The sequence below is a fragment of the Zingiber officinale genome, chromosome 5B (genome assembly GCF_018446385.1).
Source record: "Zingiber officinale cultivar Zhangliang chromosome 5B, Zo_v1.1, whole genome shotgun sequence".
NCBI lineage: Eukaryota > Viridiplantae > Streptophyta > Magnoliopsida > Zingiberales > Zingiberaceae > Zingiber > Zingiber officinale.
In genome coordinates, this window is record NC_055995.1 from 138,727,782 (window position 1) to 138,745,849 (window position 18,068).

General features: G+C 40.0%; 2 protein-coding genes and 1 non-coding gene across 4 annotated transcripts; 2 read left to right on the forward strand and 1 right to left on the reverse strand.

Moving 5' to 3' along the window:
* The first annotated feature begins 10,609 nt into the window (after positions 1 to 10,609).
* Positions 10,610 to 10,771, forward strand: LOC121988220. Its single transcript, XR_006113955.1, has one exon. It is a non-coding gene; the product is annotated as a U1 spliceosomal RNA (small nuclear RNA).
* A 1,387-nt stretch (positions 10,772 to 12,158) lies between these two features.
* LOC121987140 lies at positions 12,159 to 13,389 on the forward strand (the record flags this gene model as incomplete). The annotated part of the gene is made up of 2 exons (XM_042541033.1): positions 12,159 to 12,398; positions 12,431 to 13,389. Coding segments are annotated over 2 exons (1,026 nt in total), but the record flags the coding sequence as incomplete, so codon positions are not given.
* Positions 13,390 to 13,411: 22 nt separating this feature from the next.
* Positions 13,412 to 17,772, reverse strand: LOC121986351 (translocase of chloroplast 90, chloroplastic-like). 2 transcript variants are annotated; one of them, XM_042540239.1, is made up of 3 exons: positions 17,585 to 17,772; positions 16,853 to 16,970; positions 13,412 to 15,981 (listed from the first exon to the last, which is right to left on the reverse strand). In XM_042540239.1, exons 2-3 carry the CDS (start codon positions 16,965 to 16,967, stop codon positions 13,736 to 13,738), a joined length of 2,361 nt encoding a protein of 786 aa, XP_042396173.1. In that variant the 5' UTR covers positions 16,968 to 16,970; positions 17,585 to 17,772; the 3' UTR covers positions 13,412 to 13,735. The 2 variants fall into 2 exon arrangements, with proteins under 2 accessions (XP_042396173.1, XP_042396172.1); XM_042540238.1 differs by having other exon boundaries at positions 13,412 to 15,984.
* Positions 17,773 to 18,068: the final 296 nt, after the last annotated feature.

Sequence of the window (18,068 nt, forward strand, 5' to 3'; positions counted from 1 at the left end):
CTCGAATTCGACACACGGGTGCCTCCACTATTTATACTGTCAAACTTCGATTCTTAGAAATCAAGGATCAAAAACTTCTTTATAATGGAGATAGAGTAATGACTTGCTCTAATGGAGTGATTTGAAGCTTCAATGGATAATAAAGGCAAACTCATCAAGAGAAGCAATTGGAGCGATGAGCAAATTTGAAGATGCGAGTCCAATAACAAAGTGATCAAATTGTTAGTCAATTTATTGCCAAACACAATTATATGCAAGATTGGAGATTATAAAGATGCTAAGGAGCTTTGGAGCAAGTTGGCAAGAATCCATGAAAACCCCTCCACTACACCAAATAAAGAAGAATCTAAAGAGGACAACTCATTGGATTAAAAGAAAGAGGAAGAAGATTTGGATGTTGAGATGCGCTCAAGATCCAAGGAAGAAATTGAAGAAGATCCATTCTCAAGAGAGCACAAGGACAAAGGCAAAGGGGAATACTCTTTGTTTCACTCGGATGAGGAGGATGAAGAAATTGAAGAGGACTCCACCTCAAGAATTGAGGGTGAGCATCATTCATTGACATCGGAGCAAGAAGAAGCTTATACTTCTGGGTCAAATGGAGAGGAAAATTATGACACCTCCACAAGTTAAGAAAAATCAAATGGAGGATCATGTGCTAACTCTACAAGCAATGAAAATATAAAAACTTCAATTGTTGATAATAAAAGACATATTATTTGCTTTGAATGCAGAGAAAGTGGACATTACTGTTAGGACCGAAAAGTAGCTAGAGGGGGGGGAGTGAATAGCTCTTCGCGTGCTCGTTGCTCAGCGTTGCTTGTTTCTTCAAGGATGCGTAGCAGAAATACAAAGAAACAAATACAAACACGCTAACACTTGAATTTTACTTGGTATCCACCTCCAAGGGAGGTGACTAATCCAAGGATCCACACAACGCACGCACTCTCCACTAATGAAACTCTCCTTTATGGTAACTACCAAGGGCGGAGAAGCCCTACAAGACTCAATACAAGAAGAAGAAAGGGTAGTAAGAAATACAAGCTTACAATGAGTGCACAAACCCTAACTCTAGTTTCTTCTTCTTGCTTTGATCCGCCTCTTGACTTGGAAGAGCCTCCAAGAACCTTCAAGAACTGGCGATCTCGAGCTTGACAAGAGTTGTGGAGGAGCTGGTGAAGATCTGAAATGCGGCTCAAATACGACGCAACGGTCGGATCTCAATCGATTCGATTATTCCCAATCGATCGGGAGGCTTTGGATCGATCCACGGATCGATCAGGCATCGAAAACGCCTGGATCGATCCACGGATTGATCCAGCGCTTATCGCGAGAAGCAGCTGATCGATCCATGATCGATCCGGAGGCTTCTGATCGATGGGAAAAGCTTCACCAGGAAAAGCTTGGATCGATCCAGCGATCGATCGAGCTCTGAATCGAATCGATCCAGACTTGGTTTTGCCCAAAACCAAGTCCCAAACCTCCCAAACCAACATCCGGTCAAACTTAACCTGTTGGTACGTCATGCCTAGCATCTAGTCACTCCCTTGACCTGCTAGGACTCCCTCACCAAGTGTCCGGTCAATCCCTTTGACCCACTTGGACTTTTCTTTCATGCCAAGTATCCGGTCACTCTCTTGACCTACTTGAACTTTCACCTGGATTCACTCACTAGGGTTTTCAATCTGCCTAGCTTCACTCACTAGGTCTTTCACCTGGCTTCACTCACCAGGATTTTCATACTGCCTAGCTTCACTCACTAGGACTTTCACCTGGCTTCACTCACCAAGATTTCCATCTGCCTAGCTTCACTCACTAGGACTTTTACCTGGCTTCACTCACCAGGATTTCCATCCAGTCAGGTATACCTACTTGACTCTTCTTCATTCACACTGATCAGAATCTCCCCATATGAACAACTGCACCTGCATTGTCCATGTGTCTACATGTATTGTCAAATATCGAAACTATGACCAAGACTCAAGCTTGGTCAAACCAGTCAACCTTGACCTAAGGGATATTGCACCAACAATTACAAGAGTAAGTATCTAAAATTGAGCAAGAAGAAGGGTCAATTGGTATCAAAGGGCAAGAAGAAGCCCAAAGAAGTCGGCCCCATGATATAGAAGGGTAAGGAGCACATTGTGTGCTTCTTGTGCAGCTAAAAAGGACATTATCAAAGTCAATGTCTTAAAGAGGGAGAATCCAGTCAAGAACAAAGGAGAAAGCTTAACTCAAGGGGGAACTCTTAAGAACAAACCCAAGGTATTATTTATTAATACAATTCCTTTGAAAAATGATAAAAAACATGCTAGTTCAAATTTATATCACTTTAATGCTATTTATCATGAAAATAAGAAGCATAATAGAGTTAAGTGAAAACATGTAGCGTATCATACCAAAACTATCGTACCTAAGGCTGGGAAGGTAGAAAATAATTTAGGCAAAAATTCTAAGGATTTTAAATATTTTCCTAAAAAGAAAAATGTCCAAGAATTTAAGGAAAAGTCTAAATTTGAGGACTTAAGAAGGGAAAATCAAGTCTTAAGGTCAAGACTTGATAAATTAGAGAGAACCCTTAGAAAATTGGCAAATGAAGGAAAATGTCCAAGAAACAAAACCTAGGTTTAGGAAAACAAGAGTCATGCAATGATCATAGAGGTTTGAGATATAAACCTAAAGCCAAGAATAATGTCCCTTTTTATCGTAGAGTTCCATATAATTATAGAACTAACCCTAGATCTAGGGGTTAAGTCAACGTTACAAGGGAGGTTATTCCTAGAGTTAACCTTGAAGAGACTAATGTGGCTAAGGCTTTTAAGAAGCCTAACAAAGTTACTAAGAAGGTTATAAGGGAAGTTATCCCTAGAGTTGACCGTGAGAAGTCAAGTATGACCAAGACTTCTAAGAAGCCTAAGAAGGTCAATAGGGAGGTACTAAGGAAAGTTATCCCTAATGAGTAGCTAGCACACCAAGGAGCACCAATAGGTTTTGAGTTTCTAAGAGTGTGTTCTTTACACCTTAGATGAGTTTAGAGGGTGTCAACTCTAATTGGAAAAGTAGTTAAGCCAATCTTGGTGAAGTTGACACTTGGAGGCATTTTCAAGGTTTTGTTAACCTTTAAAAATATAAGTTTAAATGTTTACTCTTTAGAAGAGTAAAATGTGCTAAAATTTGAGGAATTTGACTTAATTAAAATTGATACAAATAGGAAAAATAAAGAAATGTCAAGTTGGAATTTTAACATTTTCTTAGAAGAAAAAGGGGCAAGTTAGAATTAATTTTGTTTAACAATTAATAAGGGAAACTTAGATAGATAATCTAAGTATATTATTTATGCTAAATTGCCATAATTGTCTGCTCATCATATTTTACATTCATATTTGTTATGAAAAATAAAAAATATCATGTCATGTAATAAGACATTGTATAGCTATAGTTGGTTTTCTTTTTGAAAATACTAATTTTGATGTATGTCGTAAATCATTATGCATTATTTTAATACCTTGTAGTTAAGGACAATAGCATTGGTTATCAAATTATATCCTAGGTGGATGATCATAATTTAAATGTCTAGATAGATATGCAAGAACCCTTAGATTAGGGAAAATCAATATCTACATCTCACGATGACTATAAGGTGACTTGTATGTGTTTTAGTGCACATTAGATACAAGTGAGATATTAAGAGAATGAACAAAACTCAAGATGTTAATTTAGCACATCTTTTGGAGTTTTAATTTCATCAAAACACATAGTTATGCGTTATTCAATTATTGAGAAAGCTAATGCACAAGTCATATGCATTTAGCCCAAGGAACATAGTTAGAAATTGGTTTTGAAAACCATTTCAAAATGCTTTTGGAAAATCTTGGTGAGGGCTATCTTTTGAAAGGAATCATTGTATAGTTAGATACAAACTTGAAAGAAACATCGAAGTTTTTAAGAGTTTCTAACTTTGTGTCAATATTTGAAAATGTGATGTATTTTCTTAGAAAACTATTTTTTTCATGATATTATATGATATAAATAATGTCTACATGAATTTTCCATGATTTTTGAAATTTTGTAGAATTATTTATGCATTTCTTCGGCTGAAATTGATTTCAAAAATTCAGAAATCGTAATCGATTACAATACCTTAATTGATTAAGGTGAATTCCTATGAGCACAATGGCTTACGGAATTAATCATTGTGATCGATTAAAGATCTTAATCGATTAGAGTAATCGATCAACACTGGGTAATCGATTAAATCTCAATTTTAATCGATTAAGCTTGGCTTTAAGCGATTAAGAGATTTCCCTAATTGCTTAAGGCCCTAATTTCAACTTAAATAAGTTTATCTAAGTTGATTAAGTCATGTTTAGTCATGTTAACCATCCTTAATCCTAAGAAATTCATTTATGAATATTTTGTTGGGGTTGCAAGGTTGCAAACATAGTCCCATATTGAAAACACATGGAAAAGATCATGGGTTTATAAGAAAAAGATATCTCTATTGGCATGAGGCCTTTTGGGTAGAGCCCAAGAGCAAAATCATGAGGGCTTAGGCCCAAAGTGGACAATATCATGTCATTGTGGAGATATTTAAATTCTTTTCGATCCTACAATTGGTATCAGAGCCCGAACTGCCAGAAGGTTTAACCGCCGACTGTGCACAAGAGCTATGGTCTGATTGAACCATGTGAGTACAATATTGACCTCGAACAAAGAAAGTGGGGGCTCCTATGTTCGGATCAAGAAGACCAGACACCAGGCAGGAAGTCCTAGTAGGTCGGGTGGACCGAGGGGCAGGAAGTCCTAGTAGGTCGGGTAGACCGAGGGGCAGGAAGTCCTAGTAGGTCGGGTGGACCGAGGGGCAGGAAGTCCTAGTAGGTCGAGTAGACCGAGGGGCAGGAAGACCTGGTGGGTCAAGGATCGGACGTGGGAAGCCCATGGTCCTTTGTTTGAGGGGGGGATTGTTGGGGTTGCAAGGTTGCAAACATAGTCCTATATTGAAAACACATGGAAAAGATCATGGGTTTATAAGAAAAAGATATCTCTATTGGCATGAGGCCTTTTGGGTAGAGCCCAAGAGCAAAATCATGAGGGCTTAGGCCCAAAGTGGACAATATCATGCCATTGTGGAGATATTTAAATTCTTTTCGATCCTACATATTTAATGGTAATTTCTAGTTGAAACAAGAAATGATTAGTTAAAAGAAGACTAAGTTAGAGTTTAGGATGAGATTTAGTTTCAAAGTTGAATTTTGAATAACAAAACTTCAAATTTTGGGGTTTCTAAAGGTTTAAAAACTTCAAGTTATAGTTGGTGCAATGATAGAAGGTTGGAGCATATTTTGAGGGGGAGCTACTCCTTAAAGACATGACTTATATTTTTTTCACTAAACAATTGAAGGTTGGAAACCATCATTGTTATGAATGCTCTAGGATAAGCATATGATTAATGCTCATGGGTGAGTATTAGGCACAATGAAGGGTATGAGATCTTCATTGTGGTATTGTGAACAACAAGTGAGGTTGTGAATAATATGAGATAACTCTTAAGGAGAAGAGTTTTTGATGTGGGCTAAAGAGGGAGAATGTAGGGTTTAAATATAATTGTAGAGTTTCACAGAGGTACTATAACAATGCAAGGCCGACTTTAGATATAGGTCATTAAGGCCTATGCCTAGGACCCCAATTTTATTGGGGTCCATTATTTTTAATATATTAAATATATTTTTGTATTTTTTAAAGAGAATAATAAAAAAGAATAGGGTCCACGTAATAAAAAATTACACGATCTCATTTTCTAAAAATTGGGGCCATTATTTTTAATATATTAAAATATTTTTATAATAGGACCCACGTGATTAAAGATTTATATGATCTCAATCTCTTATCAAAGTTTCGGATTTTGCAAAGATCTCATTATGATTCGAATGGATAGAGTCATAAAGGAGCTCTTTTTTTAAACAAATTAAATTTATTTTTAATCATGGATGTTATTTTATAAGATCTAATCTATTCATCTTCAATATCTCTCAATTATAGCCTTCTCTTGTTATGTTTATCTAATGTTAGTGATGTTGTTTCCTTTGATCAATAAGAATATGAATTAGAAACTTTTTATCTTATCCATACAATGTAAAATGAAAAATGAAAAATGAAAAATGCTAGTTTTTTTATTGAGTTTCCCCTCTTTTCTTTTTCCAACTCTCCTTCTTTGCGCTTCTCTTCTTCATTGAGATTGGAGAAGAGAAATCATACCTAACACTAACATGTTGATCCGGTTGGTGCTGATATTATGCTCCTTGATTAATTAAATTCAAATGTTGATGCATTCATCCATATTTTGTCAGATTTAAATGGAAGATTTTATTATTTTTTTTAGTAATAACGAGTTAGATATTTTACTATTTTGTTTCCTTGATAGACATTAAGTTTAACTTTTATTTAGATATATTTACAATTATAAATTGTTTGATTTTTCTTTTTTCTCTATTCTATCTGATCCTGTCCGAATCAAGAGTCAGTGGACGCTGGGCACGCGGCGCTCTCTGCTGGATCCTCAAGCGCTCCGGCGAACCTGCAACAAAACCGAGCCGGGGGTGCTCAAGTCAGGTAAGTGGTGGAGAAAGTGGCTGCCAGATTCGTATTTGCCTTGGCGAGTAATAGCCTCTTTATATAAGGCGGAGAAGGCGAGGTGCGTGCGTGTCAGCAACCCATACCACGGTATGCACTTGTCGGAGAGCTTACTGACACAGTCCGAGCATATTCTTTGATGGGACGGCGGGACCACCGTTGTCGGACTAAGTATGGCACCATACGACTTGGTCGAAGATGTCCCGTCTTTTACCGTCGGTACCCGCGATGAGCGTCATCCGGACCTTGATTCTTTCGCCGGGCGGCACCTCCTTCCGCTCGGTTATTCGCCTGCTTTATTTGAGCGTCGGACCCCCTTTTACTACAGATTTCCCTTTCTTGAGTCGGTCGGCTCGCCCTTTTCCGGCGACCTCCTCTCGCGTTGACTCCTTATGGGGTTCCGGATTTTACTGCGGATCACTTGCCTTCCTCTCGAGTCTAGTCGAAGGAGGCAAGTCAAGGCTGATCATTGTTCGACGGATCGGCGGTCGGTCGGTTGGACTGCCTCGCCGACTGACTCGGATGCGCAATCGGACGCCTGATCCCGTTCCGATTTTGATTCGATCAAATTGCGCCGAAAAATAAATCGGTTAGAACAAAACAAATGAGAAGACAAGGAAACTTACTCATGTTGTAGGCGGATCGGCAGGGATAGAAGACAAGCCGAATATATACATTACTCAGGAAGGAGCATCTCGTCAATATGATAGCGTGACCGACTAGCCGCTCGGTGCATGGAGATAGTCGCGTCACCTCTAAACTTGCAGAGCTCCGGTTGCGGGCATAGCCGTCTGCCACTTGGTGCGGAAGTCGGCCGCTCGGGAAAGCGTATATAGAAAAATGCTCCTTCAATGTTTGTTGGAGCTCGGCATATGATCAAAAAGCACGAAGCCTATCCTAAACAAAGGTACCCCACTCGACTTGCTTGGGATAGTAAAAGTAGTGGAATATTTTTGGGTCCAAGGGATGTTGTTTAAACAAAACTATCACTCCGCTCAGTGACCTAATAGGAGGTGCCGAGCGGAATGCGGAAATAGTTGCAGACTTCTAAGAAAAATTTGTGAGGTGGAAAACGCAGTCCGGCCAGAAATTGGTCTCGGAAGAAAAGCACTGTGCCGGATGGCGGTCATGAGGCCGAGCGGCTGGTGTGGCTAACACTATTTGGTGGTCGGTCGGCAGGTCATAAGTCCGGACGAGGCGCAAGGCGTCTTCCTCATCAAAACGGCTCTCCATGGTCGTGTACCACAGACCTGGAGCGCCGCCAGTCGACTGTGAAGTGCTAGTCATGGTCAAGGGACGAGAATATAGGATGCCGAGGGAAGGGGTGAGCAAAGAATGGAGCAGAAGCCGATTGAAGGAAACAGGTAACAAAAAGAAGAAAGCGCTGGGAACAAGAGAAAAGGCCTTACAAACAAAGAAGATGATCGACGAAGGGCCGAGGTTTGCCGAAGAGTTGAGGGGCGAGAGTGCCGGAGGAGAATGAAGCAGCGAGGCGGCGGCGGAAGCGGAGCCGCAAGCTTTATATTGCCGCCCGGAAGCAACCTCCAGCGTCCGATCCAGGTCGTCGATATCGAGGTTGTCATCGGATCGTCCGTTTCAAACGGCGGCTGTCCCATCGGAAGTGACTTAACCGCCATACTCTGACAAATGCACGGTCGCCACGTGTTTGCCGGTTACTAGCCGCATTTAATGAGCTCCCCTTACCGTGCGCAGAGCACGTGATGGGTAGTGTGGGAGAACAACGGACATCGATTCCCAGAAAATACAAGGCATGGACAAAGTGTCGCCGGACAGACAGATATCGCCGCACGGAGGAGCATCTTTATGCCTGGCCGAGCGGCCTAAGGCAATGATCATTGTTCGACCGATCGGCAGTCCAGTCAGTCGGACTTTGCCTCCTTCGACTAGACTCGAGAGGAAGGCAAGTGATCCGGCGGTAAAAATCCGGAACCCCATAAGGAGTCAACGCTGAGGGGAGGTCAAAGGGTCCAGTGGCTCGCCGGAAAAGGGCGAGCCGACCGGAAGAAATCTGGTAGTAAAGGCACCTGGTAGGGACCAGGGTTCCGGCGCTCAAATAAAGCGGTGCGTAATAACCGAGCGGAAGGAGGTGCCGCCCGGACGGCGCAAAGAATCAAGGCCGTCCGGACGACGTTCATCGCCCGCCCGGCGGGCCGGGCACCCCAGTCAGACGGTGGGTAAAAGACGGGGACATCTTCTGACAGCCGTCAAGTCGTATGGTTGTGCCATACTTCTAGTCTGACAACGGGTGGTCCTGCCGTCCCATCAAAGAACATGCTCGGACTGTGGCAGCATGGTGTCAGGTAAGCTCTCTGACAAGTGCATACCGTGGTATGGGTTGCTGACACGTACGCACCTCGGTGGGCGTGCATCAGTTCCTTCTCCGTCTTATATAAAGAGGCTATTACTTCGCCGAAGGTACGCAGAATACGAATTTGGCAGCCACTTTCTCCACCACTTACCTGACTTGAGCGTCGGAGGACCGTCGCCGGGACACCCCTCCCGGCTTGGTTTTGTTGCAGGTTCGCCGGAGCACTTGAGGATCCAGCAGAGAGCGCCGCGTGCCCAGCGTCCACTGACTCTTGATTTGGACAGGATCACTATCATTTACAACTGTTCTAGTTTAGATGTTGAAAAATATGATTTGTTTTTTTCTTTTGTTCTGTGTTTAAAAAGTCTCTTATTTAGTTCTTGATAAAATGATAATGACTGATTTAGTCTCGTTGTGATTTTTATTTTCTAATGATTGTATTGAGTTTTATCATTTTATACGTATACTTTTTATTTATCTCCTTGAGTTGTATTATTATATTTAATAATAATACTCTATTTAATACTGTAAAACCTATACTTCTCTAAATTAAATTATGAAAATTTGAATATGAAAATTTAATTAATAATTTTATATCTAAAAAAGATAAGAAAATTAAATTTTATAAAAAAATATTTTTAAATTAATATTTAAATTTATTAAAAAAAATTAAATCATCATTTTTATCCCAAATTTGAATGAAAAAGGATAAACGATGTTTTTTTTAAACAACGTCATGTACCTAAATTTTTTATTTCTACCTAGGGTCTTAAATAAGCTTGAGCCAGCCTTATAACAATGTTGTTGCAGTACCGAGAAATCTATCCTACTGTAGCATATACAAATTATCAGTTGGGAGATAAATATAGTTTCTAGAGCACTGTAGTATTGTTGGTAATTTAGTGTAGCATACAGAAATTATTGTTAAAAATTTTGACGTAGAATACTATAACTATATACTTACTGTAGTGTATTGCAGCAGAACTGCTTTTGTAGTGCACTGTAGTTCAAAGGAACTTTGAGTGCTCAGCTGAACTCGATCGTATTGCTTTGTGGATAAATCTGAATACTATTACATGTTTTTTCTTCACGTCAAACAATGAACAAAGTTGAATAAAATCCGATTAAAAATGTTGAGTCGAAGAGGTTTAGTTCAAAGATAAATCTGAATATCATCATATGTCCTTCATTCATATCGAATATCATCATATGTCCCTCATCCAAATCAGATTGAAAAACAAAATCGAACGAAGTCCGATAAAAAATGTTTAAAATACTTAAGAGGGAAGAACCGTCACAAATTATAGAATTAAAAAATTTAAATTCTTAATTTTGATTAAGCCTAGTCAAATTTAATTTAATCGGTTTAATCAAAATTAAAATTTTAAATTGAGACTTCAGATGAGCTAATTCAATTTAATTGGACTCACCAGTAGACGGAGAAACGGGGGAGATCATCGCGGACGTGGAATTTTGGCAGCGGCGTTAGAAATGGCGATCAGTCTTGATGGACGGTCGGAGATGGGCTTGGATAGAGATCGAACTATAGACGGTGGATGATCATAATGGATTTTAGTCCCACATCTGTAAGTTGTGGAGGGAGAAGCGAGCCGAGTTGCTTAAGACACAGGCCTCGTCCAACCTTAGACCATACTTACCTGGACGGGGTCGACGGGCGATAATGAAGGTCCGTGGCCTAGATCAACGGCCTCCATTGCACTCTGGAGGCGCGTTGGTTTACCATCTCCCCAAGAGGGAGAGTGGTCGTCATAATTTGTGATAGAGGGGGATTCGCGCCTGCGCGGCCCCTGCCAATTTTGATAATTAAAATTTTAATTTCTATGCTACAGACTCCTGATTCTCTCTGCCAAAGAAGAACTATAAAAATTCCATACCTTTCCTATTGCAGAGTCCATTCTCTTGTTCTTGGATTCTCCCAAAATCGTCGTTTTTACTCTACCACGATCGGCTACTAGCATTAACCGTTTCTTAACTCGGCAAGGATTTGGGGAATCTTCTTCAGGTAGGACAATCGGTTCAGATATTCGTATTATCTGCCATTTCTTATGCTTAAGTTGGATGCAGTAATATGTTCTTGTGATTTCAAGTTCTTCCTCGCTACTATTGTGCAGGCATCGGATTTAAGATCGCCTATCTTGCGCTGGAAATTCCTTTAAAGGGTTTTAAATAGTTGTTTTACTTGCTTTTGACCTAATTTTTTTTTTTAAAAATTTTTTTGAATAGGGTTTCGTATCCCTTTATGTTATATTTCTAGGGTAGAGTTTAGTGGGCAATCAATGCTGGTTTGATATGGGAAAAGTTGCTGCATTGATATGAAATTTCTATATGTGCTGGGATATTGTTGGATAGAAATGCAGGTTTTCTGGTATGCTAAAAAGTTCTGGGTTGGTACGTGTAATTGATGAGTCAAAATGAAAGACAAAATGAATCAGGGAAGAGAAAATGGACTTTACGTAGTACTAGAAGTGTTTGGCTATTAGATGTTTAGATAAATTGGATAATTTTCTGGCATTGACTGAGATGACATGAAGGGGAACATTAGTGCAACGGTATAGTTGATCTTGTGGTTACGGGTTTGAGTCGCAGAAAAAGTCTCTTGCAATGCAGGGCTGCATATAATAAATCCAATGAAGTCCAATCCTTCCGCGGCACTGCATTCATGCATCTGACTGCCAAATATCACATATTGTCTTATTGTTTGCTAATATCATCACATTTTTGATGACCAGATAAAGATTTTGAAAATAGTTGCTCCTCTTCTTTATTCAATTTCTATTTCTAACCGCCTATTTGATGGGAGTGCTTTCTGAGAGATAGAGCTTCTGTTACTGACTATTCTAGATTCAATTGCCATTAGAACTTTGCATATTACTTTATACAAATATTGGCATCTTCGTTCAACTTGTATCTATTGTCGTGCAATGTAAATGATTCTTTCTTAGGTAATCAGTAGTTTAGGGTGATTAATTTTTTTTAAGCAATTATTGTATGTTGACATGCAATCCTGCAACTTTTTGGTTATCCACGAAAACTATAGTAAGAGAGTCTTTTGGTATGTGTTTTTACTCTCTTTTTTTTTTTCATTTATTTTAGGAAATGCTCTGATACATATGGTCATGTTTTTTTTTTGTCTTATGTAACTCGAACTTTGAGAGTTCCTTCCGTTTGCTCACAAAATTACAGGTATATTATTAGTTTGGTTGGGAGCATCTTGAAACTCCATGGAAATGGGATTCTGCTACTCAATCTTAAGCCTGGCAATTTCCTTCTCGACAAGAACAATGAGGCAGTGATAGGAGATTTTGGGATTCCGCTTGTAATGCATGGGCTTTCATTGCCATCTTCAGACCTTATTCAGAGACTTGACACTCCAAACTACATGGCGAAAGTGATGCTGATGATCAGAAAGCTGAAAAAATAAGCCATTTTAATTACACTAATTGAGCACTCCTGAAGGACCAACTTCAGGCCGGTGATACTGTTTGCCCTCGGAAGGCCAGAAACTTGTGCAATTCAGAGAGCATGGAGAATCCAATCTCAGAGGGAATCATTGTCGGGAAGGGTAGTGATGACTACCTTCTCATTCGAGTTCACGGAATGGCAATTCACAATCCTTTAAGAGTGCACTATTCTACAATGGAGAGGGTGACCTATGGCTTTGTTGTTGGCGATTGGGTACGTGCAAGTGATGAGGACAAGAAGTGCTCTTTGGTTGGCATCCTTCATAGCATAGAGCGTGATGGAAAGGTCACAGTCGGTTTCATCGGAATGGACACACTTTGGCACGGTCATTATTCGGAACTTCAAATTGCAGAATCACACTATACTGGCCAATTTCTGAAAGTGAAATCAAGCATCTCCACCCCAAGGTTCGAGTGGCCTCACAAGCCTGGAGGAGAGTGGGCAACCGGTAAGGTTTCCAAGATCCACCCAAACGGTTACCTCGTGGTTAAATTCCCCGGCAGGTTTAGCTTCGGAGAAGCTAGTAACTACCTCGCCGACCCTTCAGAAGTGGAAGTAGTAAACTTCAAGAAATGCGAGGGGTTGCTTAAGAAGTACCAGCATCTTGAAGACTTCCATTGGGCTGTGAGGCCGTTGGTTATTGCATTTGGGTTGTTCACGGCACTGAAGCTGGGGTCGGTCGCCGTGAAAAGCACAAGCAAGTCGGGGAGGAAGAAGACCAGCAAGTTTGATCCACTCCACTTGCCCGAACCGATGCTCCTTTGTCTGAACTGATGGTCTAACTGGTCTGCCCAGCTGCCCACCCCGTTCGACCAAATGACCTGACCTAGAGAAGGGGTATTTATTTTACCCTATGTAGACACACACACAAATAATCTCTTTGTAAAATAATGTTCCTGTAAAAATCTTTCTTTCGAAAATATTCAACACAAAATAATTTATACGAAACAAGGGAGCCTAATCTCATACTAATTAGAAAGTATATCTACTACTCGAGAAAATTGATTGTACATTTCCATATTATTGAAGTAAATGCTAAAAAAAAGTTATCTGTAAAGAGCATAACCTGAATTAGAAAATTCTGCTCAATATCAATCTTATTTGAGGCTAGAACACTTTTAGGTCCTTTTTACATACCTCCACTGTATTTGAATTCCAAAACAAGTTGTGTCAAGATCACCCATTCTCGAATCTCTCGGTGCATTGAATTGAGTTGGTTAAGCTATATCGACAGTAAGAGATAGGGCAGCATCCCCAAAATATGTCTGTCAATGCTCCTTCTCTTCCTACAAATCAATAACCCAAACTATTCTTCTGGTCGACTGAAACATCAGTCCTTTTTCTCTGGAACAGAGCTTTAACTAGCGAAAAGATTGCGACTAGCGCAATCTCAATATGTTCTGAAGTGCTAGTCTTGATGCTTATTTGACCTAACCCTTGGTTGTTCAGGTTTGCGTTGATCGACATCTTTATGGTGCGGGTTGCCTTGAAATCAGTCTGAACACTTCCACCCAGAACCACATCCTTGTTGAAGGAAAGGATAGAAGCACCAAGAGTCACCTTATCATCTTTGATTGGGTAATCTTTTCCCCTTAAAGTCGCTTCTATGCTGGCGCCTGAAGCCACTTGACCACAACCCTGGATTTGTCCAGCATTTGCAGCTATTTTACTTCTCCTTCCGATGATAAGTGTATTCTCTAGCTTACCTCCAATGAAATACATATTCCCATACTTCGTGACAGACAGACCACCTCCAGTAGTGTTAAGCTTGAAGTTTCGGAACTTGGCATCGCCATGAACAGTACAAACCAAATCATTGGCAGCAGTTTGGAGATCGACTTCTGTAAGCAGAGAGTAGCGTTTTGGATCAGTAAAACCAGCGATGCACTCAGATTGAATACTGAAATCTTCTTTATCCTTTCTCATTTGTGCAAAAAGCGATGCTTGGAGGTTTCTTCTTATCTCTTGAGAACCTTCCAAATTGATTCCATCAAACCCAACATCATGATCCCATCCATGAGAATCTAAAACCGGTCTCACAGTCCACTGATCATGACCTAATACACAGCGGAATCTGTGGACAGGGTAATCAGCATCAAAATTTAGTGGGATAACTAGATCCGATACTTGCATAACCTCTTGGGAAGCTATATCCTCGTTGCCATCATTACTTGTTGAGTCATTATTATGGTGAAGCATTGTTTCTCTTTGCCTTCTGAGTTCTTCCTTCCACTGCTTCTTTAGATACAAGGTTTCCCGATAATCTAACTCATCAAGATAAGCATTTCTCTGGACTTTGGATAGTTTTTGGAATTGGGCTTTTGTTAATATACGAAATGGAGGCAAGTTATCATAATCATCCTCATCCTCGTCATTGTCCAAAACCCCATCTGCATCATCATTATCAATGTCATTGGCAGTGGGTAAAGAACGGGGACGAAGTAAAGACGATAGGATATGAGGCAATGAAGGTGGCCGACTGCTATTAGGTGTTAGTTGGAAGCTGTCCTGAAATTTCAGTAGCAGATTAGCATCTGCCAAGACCTTGGTTGCAGCACATAACAGCAAGAACTGATGTAACCACACCTGGCCATTTGGTAGAACCTTCTCACCTTTAGTATTAGTTCTGCACATCGGATGGTTCTCTACAAGCACGGCAGGAGTTTCGAATTGTGCATTTGAAACAGCCTGACGTACATAATGCTGAATGATCTTCGTGCACTTATGCACAAAAGAATCATAAGCGACAGGCAAGCCCGAGGGTCCTTCAGGAGGGTGTGATGAGGAATGTGTCATGACCAGGACGGTGTTAAACCAGATTGAAGAACCAAAAACATCAGTTATAAGCTTAAGCAGTGGGTAATCACTATATCCCCTGTTCATGACATCAAGCCGGTCAATATACAACACAACATCTGGTTGGGATTTCCGAACGAATCTTTTGATGGAGTGCAGCAACTTTCTGTTCTGATGCATATTACTGCAAGATGCTGAAAGACCAGGTGTGTCAATTACTGTAACATTAATGCCTTTGACAGTCCCAACAATTTCCTGAATATGATTAGTGGCAGGTTGGAATGCATTGGTAGCTAACATCTGTTGCCCAAGAATAGAGTTTATCGTTGAACTTTTACCTACACCTGTTTTCCCCAAAACAAGAATCCTGAGTGAGAAATCCAGATCAGGTCTACCAGCTGCTTCAAGTTGTGAAGCAGCTAGCCAGGCTTTATTAACCTTAAAAACTGGCCTCTTGACATCCGAGTCACCAGCTCGAATCAAGCTAGAAATTTGCAATCTGTATAGAACTTGTGAAACTATAATGCTTTCTGGCGTCATTCCCATTCTATGGACAATACGTAAGAACTTGATCTGAAGTTCCTCGACTTTACTCAATTGATCGGCATTCCAATCATGGTATCCTTGTCCTGCTTGAGAAGACTCAGCAGTAATGAGATGTTGACTAGCTGGAATTTCAGTTGCTGGAATATGGTGGGATTGGGAATCCCTAGCTAATCTGGTTCCAGACGTACTTCCCGTGTCTTCTGCATCCAAATAATCCAAATACAAAAGAGGTCATCCAATAAGAATTAAGAATACAATGTTGAGGAGATGCAGGCATAATTCAAAAATTCTCTGAGATAAAGATTGAAGGTTAATAACAATGGGAAACGCTTGCAATCACATGAAAATTAACATGTTATGCTCTCAATTTAATTCTGACCATGCCTAAGTTCGACCTCATTACATGATAGTTGAAGATGCCAAATAAATTTCAAAAGGTTAATGGAAGTCATCAGCATTAGACTTTTAGAACATAAGATGGAAGTAAACTGCAATAGGAATTCAAATGATAAGTGAAAAGTAGAAAGAAAACTATGTACCTCATTATTTGATAGCTAAAGATGCAACATCAGTTTTGAAAGATTAATGGAAATTATCATTATTAGACTTTTAGAATGTAAGATGGAATTAAACTCCAATGGACGTTAAAATGATAAGTGGAGTAAGATAAACTATGCAGTTACGTCCCACACAAATCCATTCATGCAATCAAGACGAAGAAAAAATATTGCAATCCTCAACAGACAAATACATGAAGGAATAGATTGGATGTATGCAAAGAGGAATTCCTCATAGGCATAAACCCGATCATTGAAATAGATTGTCACAGCCCACATAGCTAAGAGAACTGACCCATTATTTTTTCAAGCTCAATCATTGGCCAAAATGCTTAAGCCTAAGATAATAGTAGCTCACTCATCTAAACTTATGGAGCTTCTTCGTTATCCCACAGCTCACCACTTGAGACTAAACTAGAGTGACCTATATTGGGAAATATAATAACAAAAATAGAAACTAGTACAAGAAGCAAAAGAAATAAAAAAATTGACATTCAAAGAAAGAGAATACCTCGACTGCTAGCTTCTTCATTTGTTATGTCATCCACAAAGAATCTGAAAGGCCTTGCGGATAGCAAGTTATTAGATATAATTTGGTTGGAGACCCACTTCCTAAAATCCAACATCGTCTACATAAATGGAAATTAGTCCGATTAGTATAAAAGATTTACAGAAATCAAATTATTACTTACCATACTGAATTCTTGTTCCTCTCGAAGAGATAACTACTTCATTACAAGAAGGAATACCGTATCGATTCAATTTTCTTCTCGGTCTAGGTAGCACCAAACAGGCAAGTAATGGCAAAGGCTATTCCTTCCGACAAATTTGATGTCCTAATTCTTGCAATACTCAATTTCTTTATTGTCGAATACCACAAAAACATTCGCACCTCACCAATGAAATCTTCCCATAATTCTCACAAGGAACCAGAATCAGAGTTTATACTTTTAGCTAAACTCACTATACACTAAAAAAAAAAAAATCCATGTCAGATAAATCTGGATGTCAATTAAGGTCTAGATTGAAACTTCCTTTTCTAGCCATACGTCGTTGTACGTTGAGGAAAACCTAACAATCTTAGCATACTCAATAAATGAAACCCAGTTCTCAAAATCGTCATCCAATGGAGAGATCAATTTAATTCTATAAAAGAACTATACCTTCGTCTATTCTTTTGCTAATCACAAACTATAATAGTACTACCGAAAAAATCAATTCGAGACGGAGCTCGGCGTCATACCTATGCAAGGAGCGGACGAATCGACCAGCACCGGCCACCGAAACTTCCACCGCTGCCTCTGCCACCGTCCCACCGATCGCGAAGCAAGAGAGAGGAGCCGAAAGAGAGCGAGCGAGCGATAGAGGAAGAAGGATCGGGGAAGAAAAGAGATGATGGCGGCTTCGCCCTGCTGCTATATTGGCCATCCATCGTGTTACGATAAAGCCAAAGAAAACGGTGCGTACCACCAGGCGATTGGGGCCCGTTACGTGCCGGAATTTTGTCTTAGACCGATATAACGGGCCTACTGTGCTAGAAAAATGAACAATTAATAATCCTATAAGAGCATCCCATTGCTAGTTAATGGGGGTGTTATAACACCGTCATTGGTGTTAAAATCAATATGAAGTGTTATTGTAACACCTCTTTACATTAACACGTTCATGATTTTGAATGTGTTAGGCCATCTGCAACGCTGTTAATACGTAGTGTTAATACCCACATA

Excerpts from the sequence above, each read along its gene's own strand:
- LOC121986351 (XM_042540238.1), bottom strand. The coding sequence starts at position 16,967 with ATGTTGGATTTTAGGAAGTGGGTCTCCAACCAAATTATATCTAATAAC. Across the intron at positions 15,985-16,852 it reads TGAAGAAGCTAGCAGTCGAG|AAGACACGGGAAGTACGTCT; the intron begins GTATTCTCTTTC and ends ATTTGGATGCAG.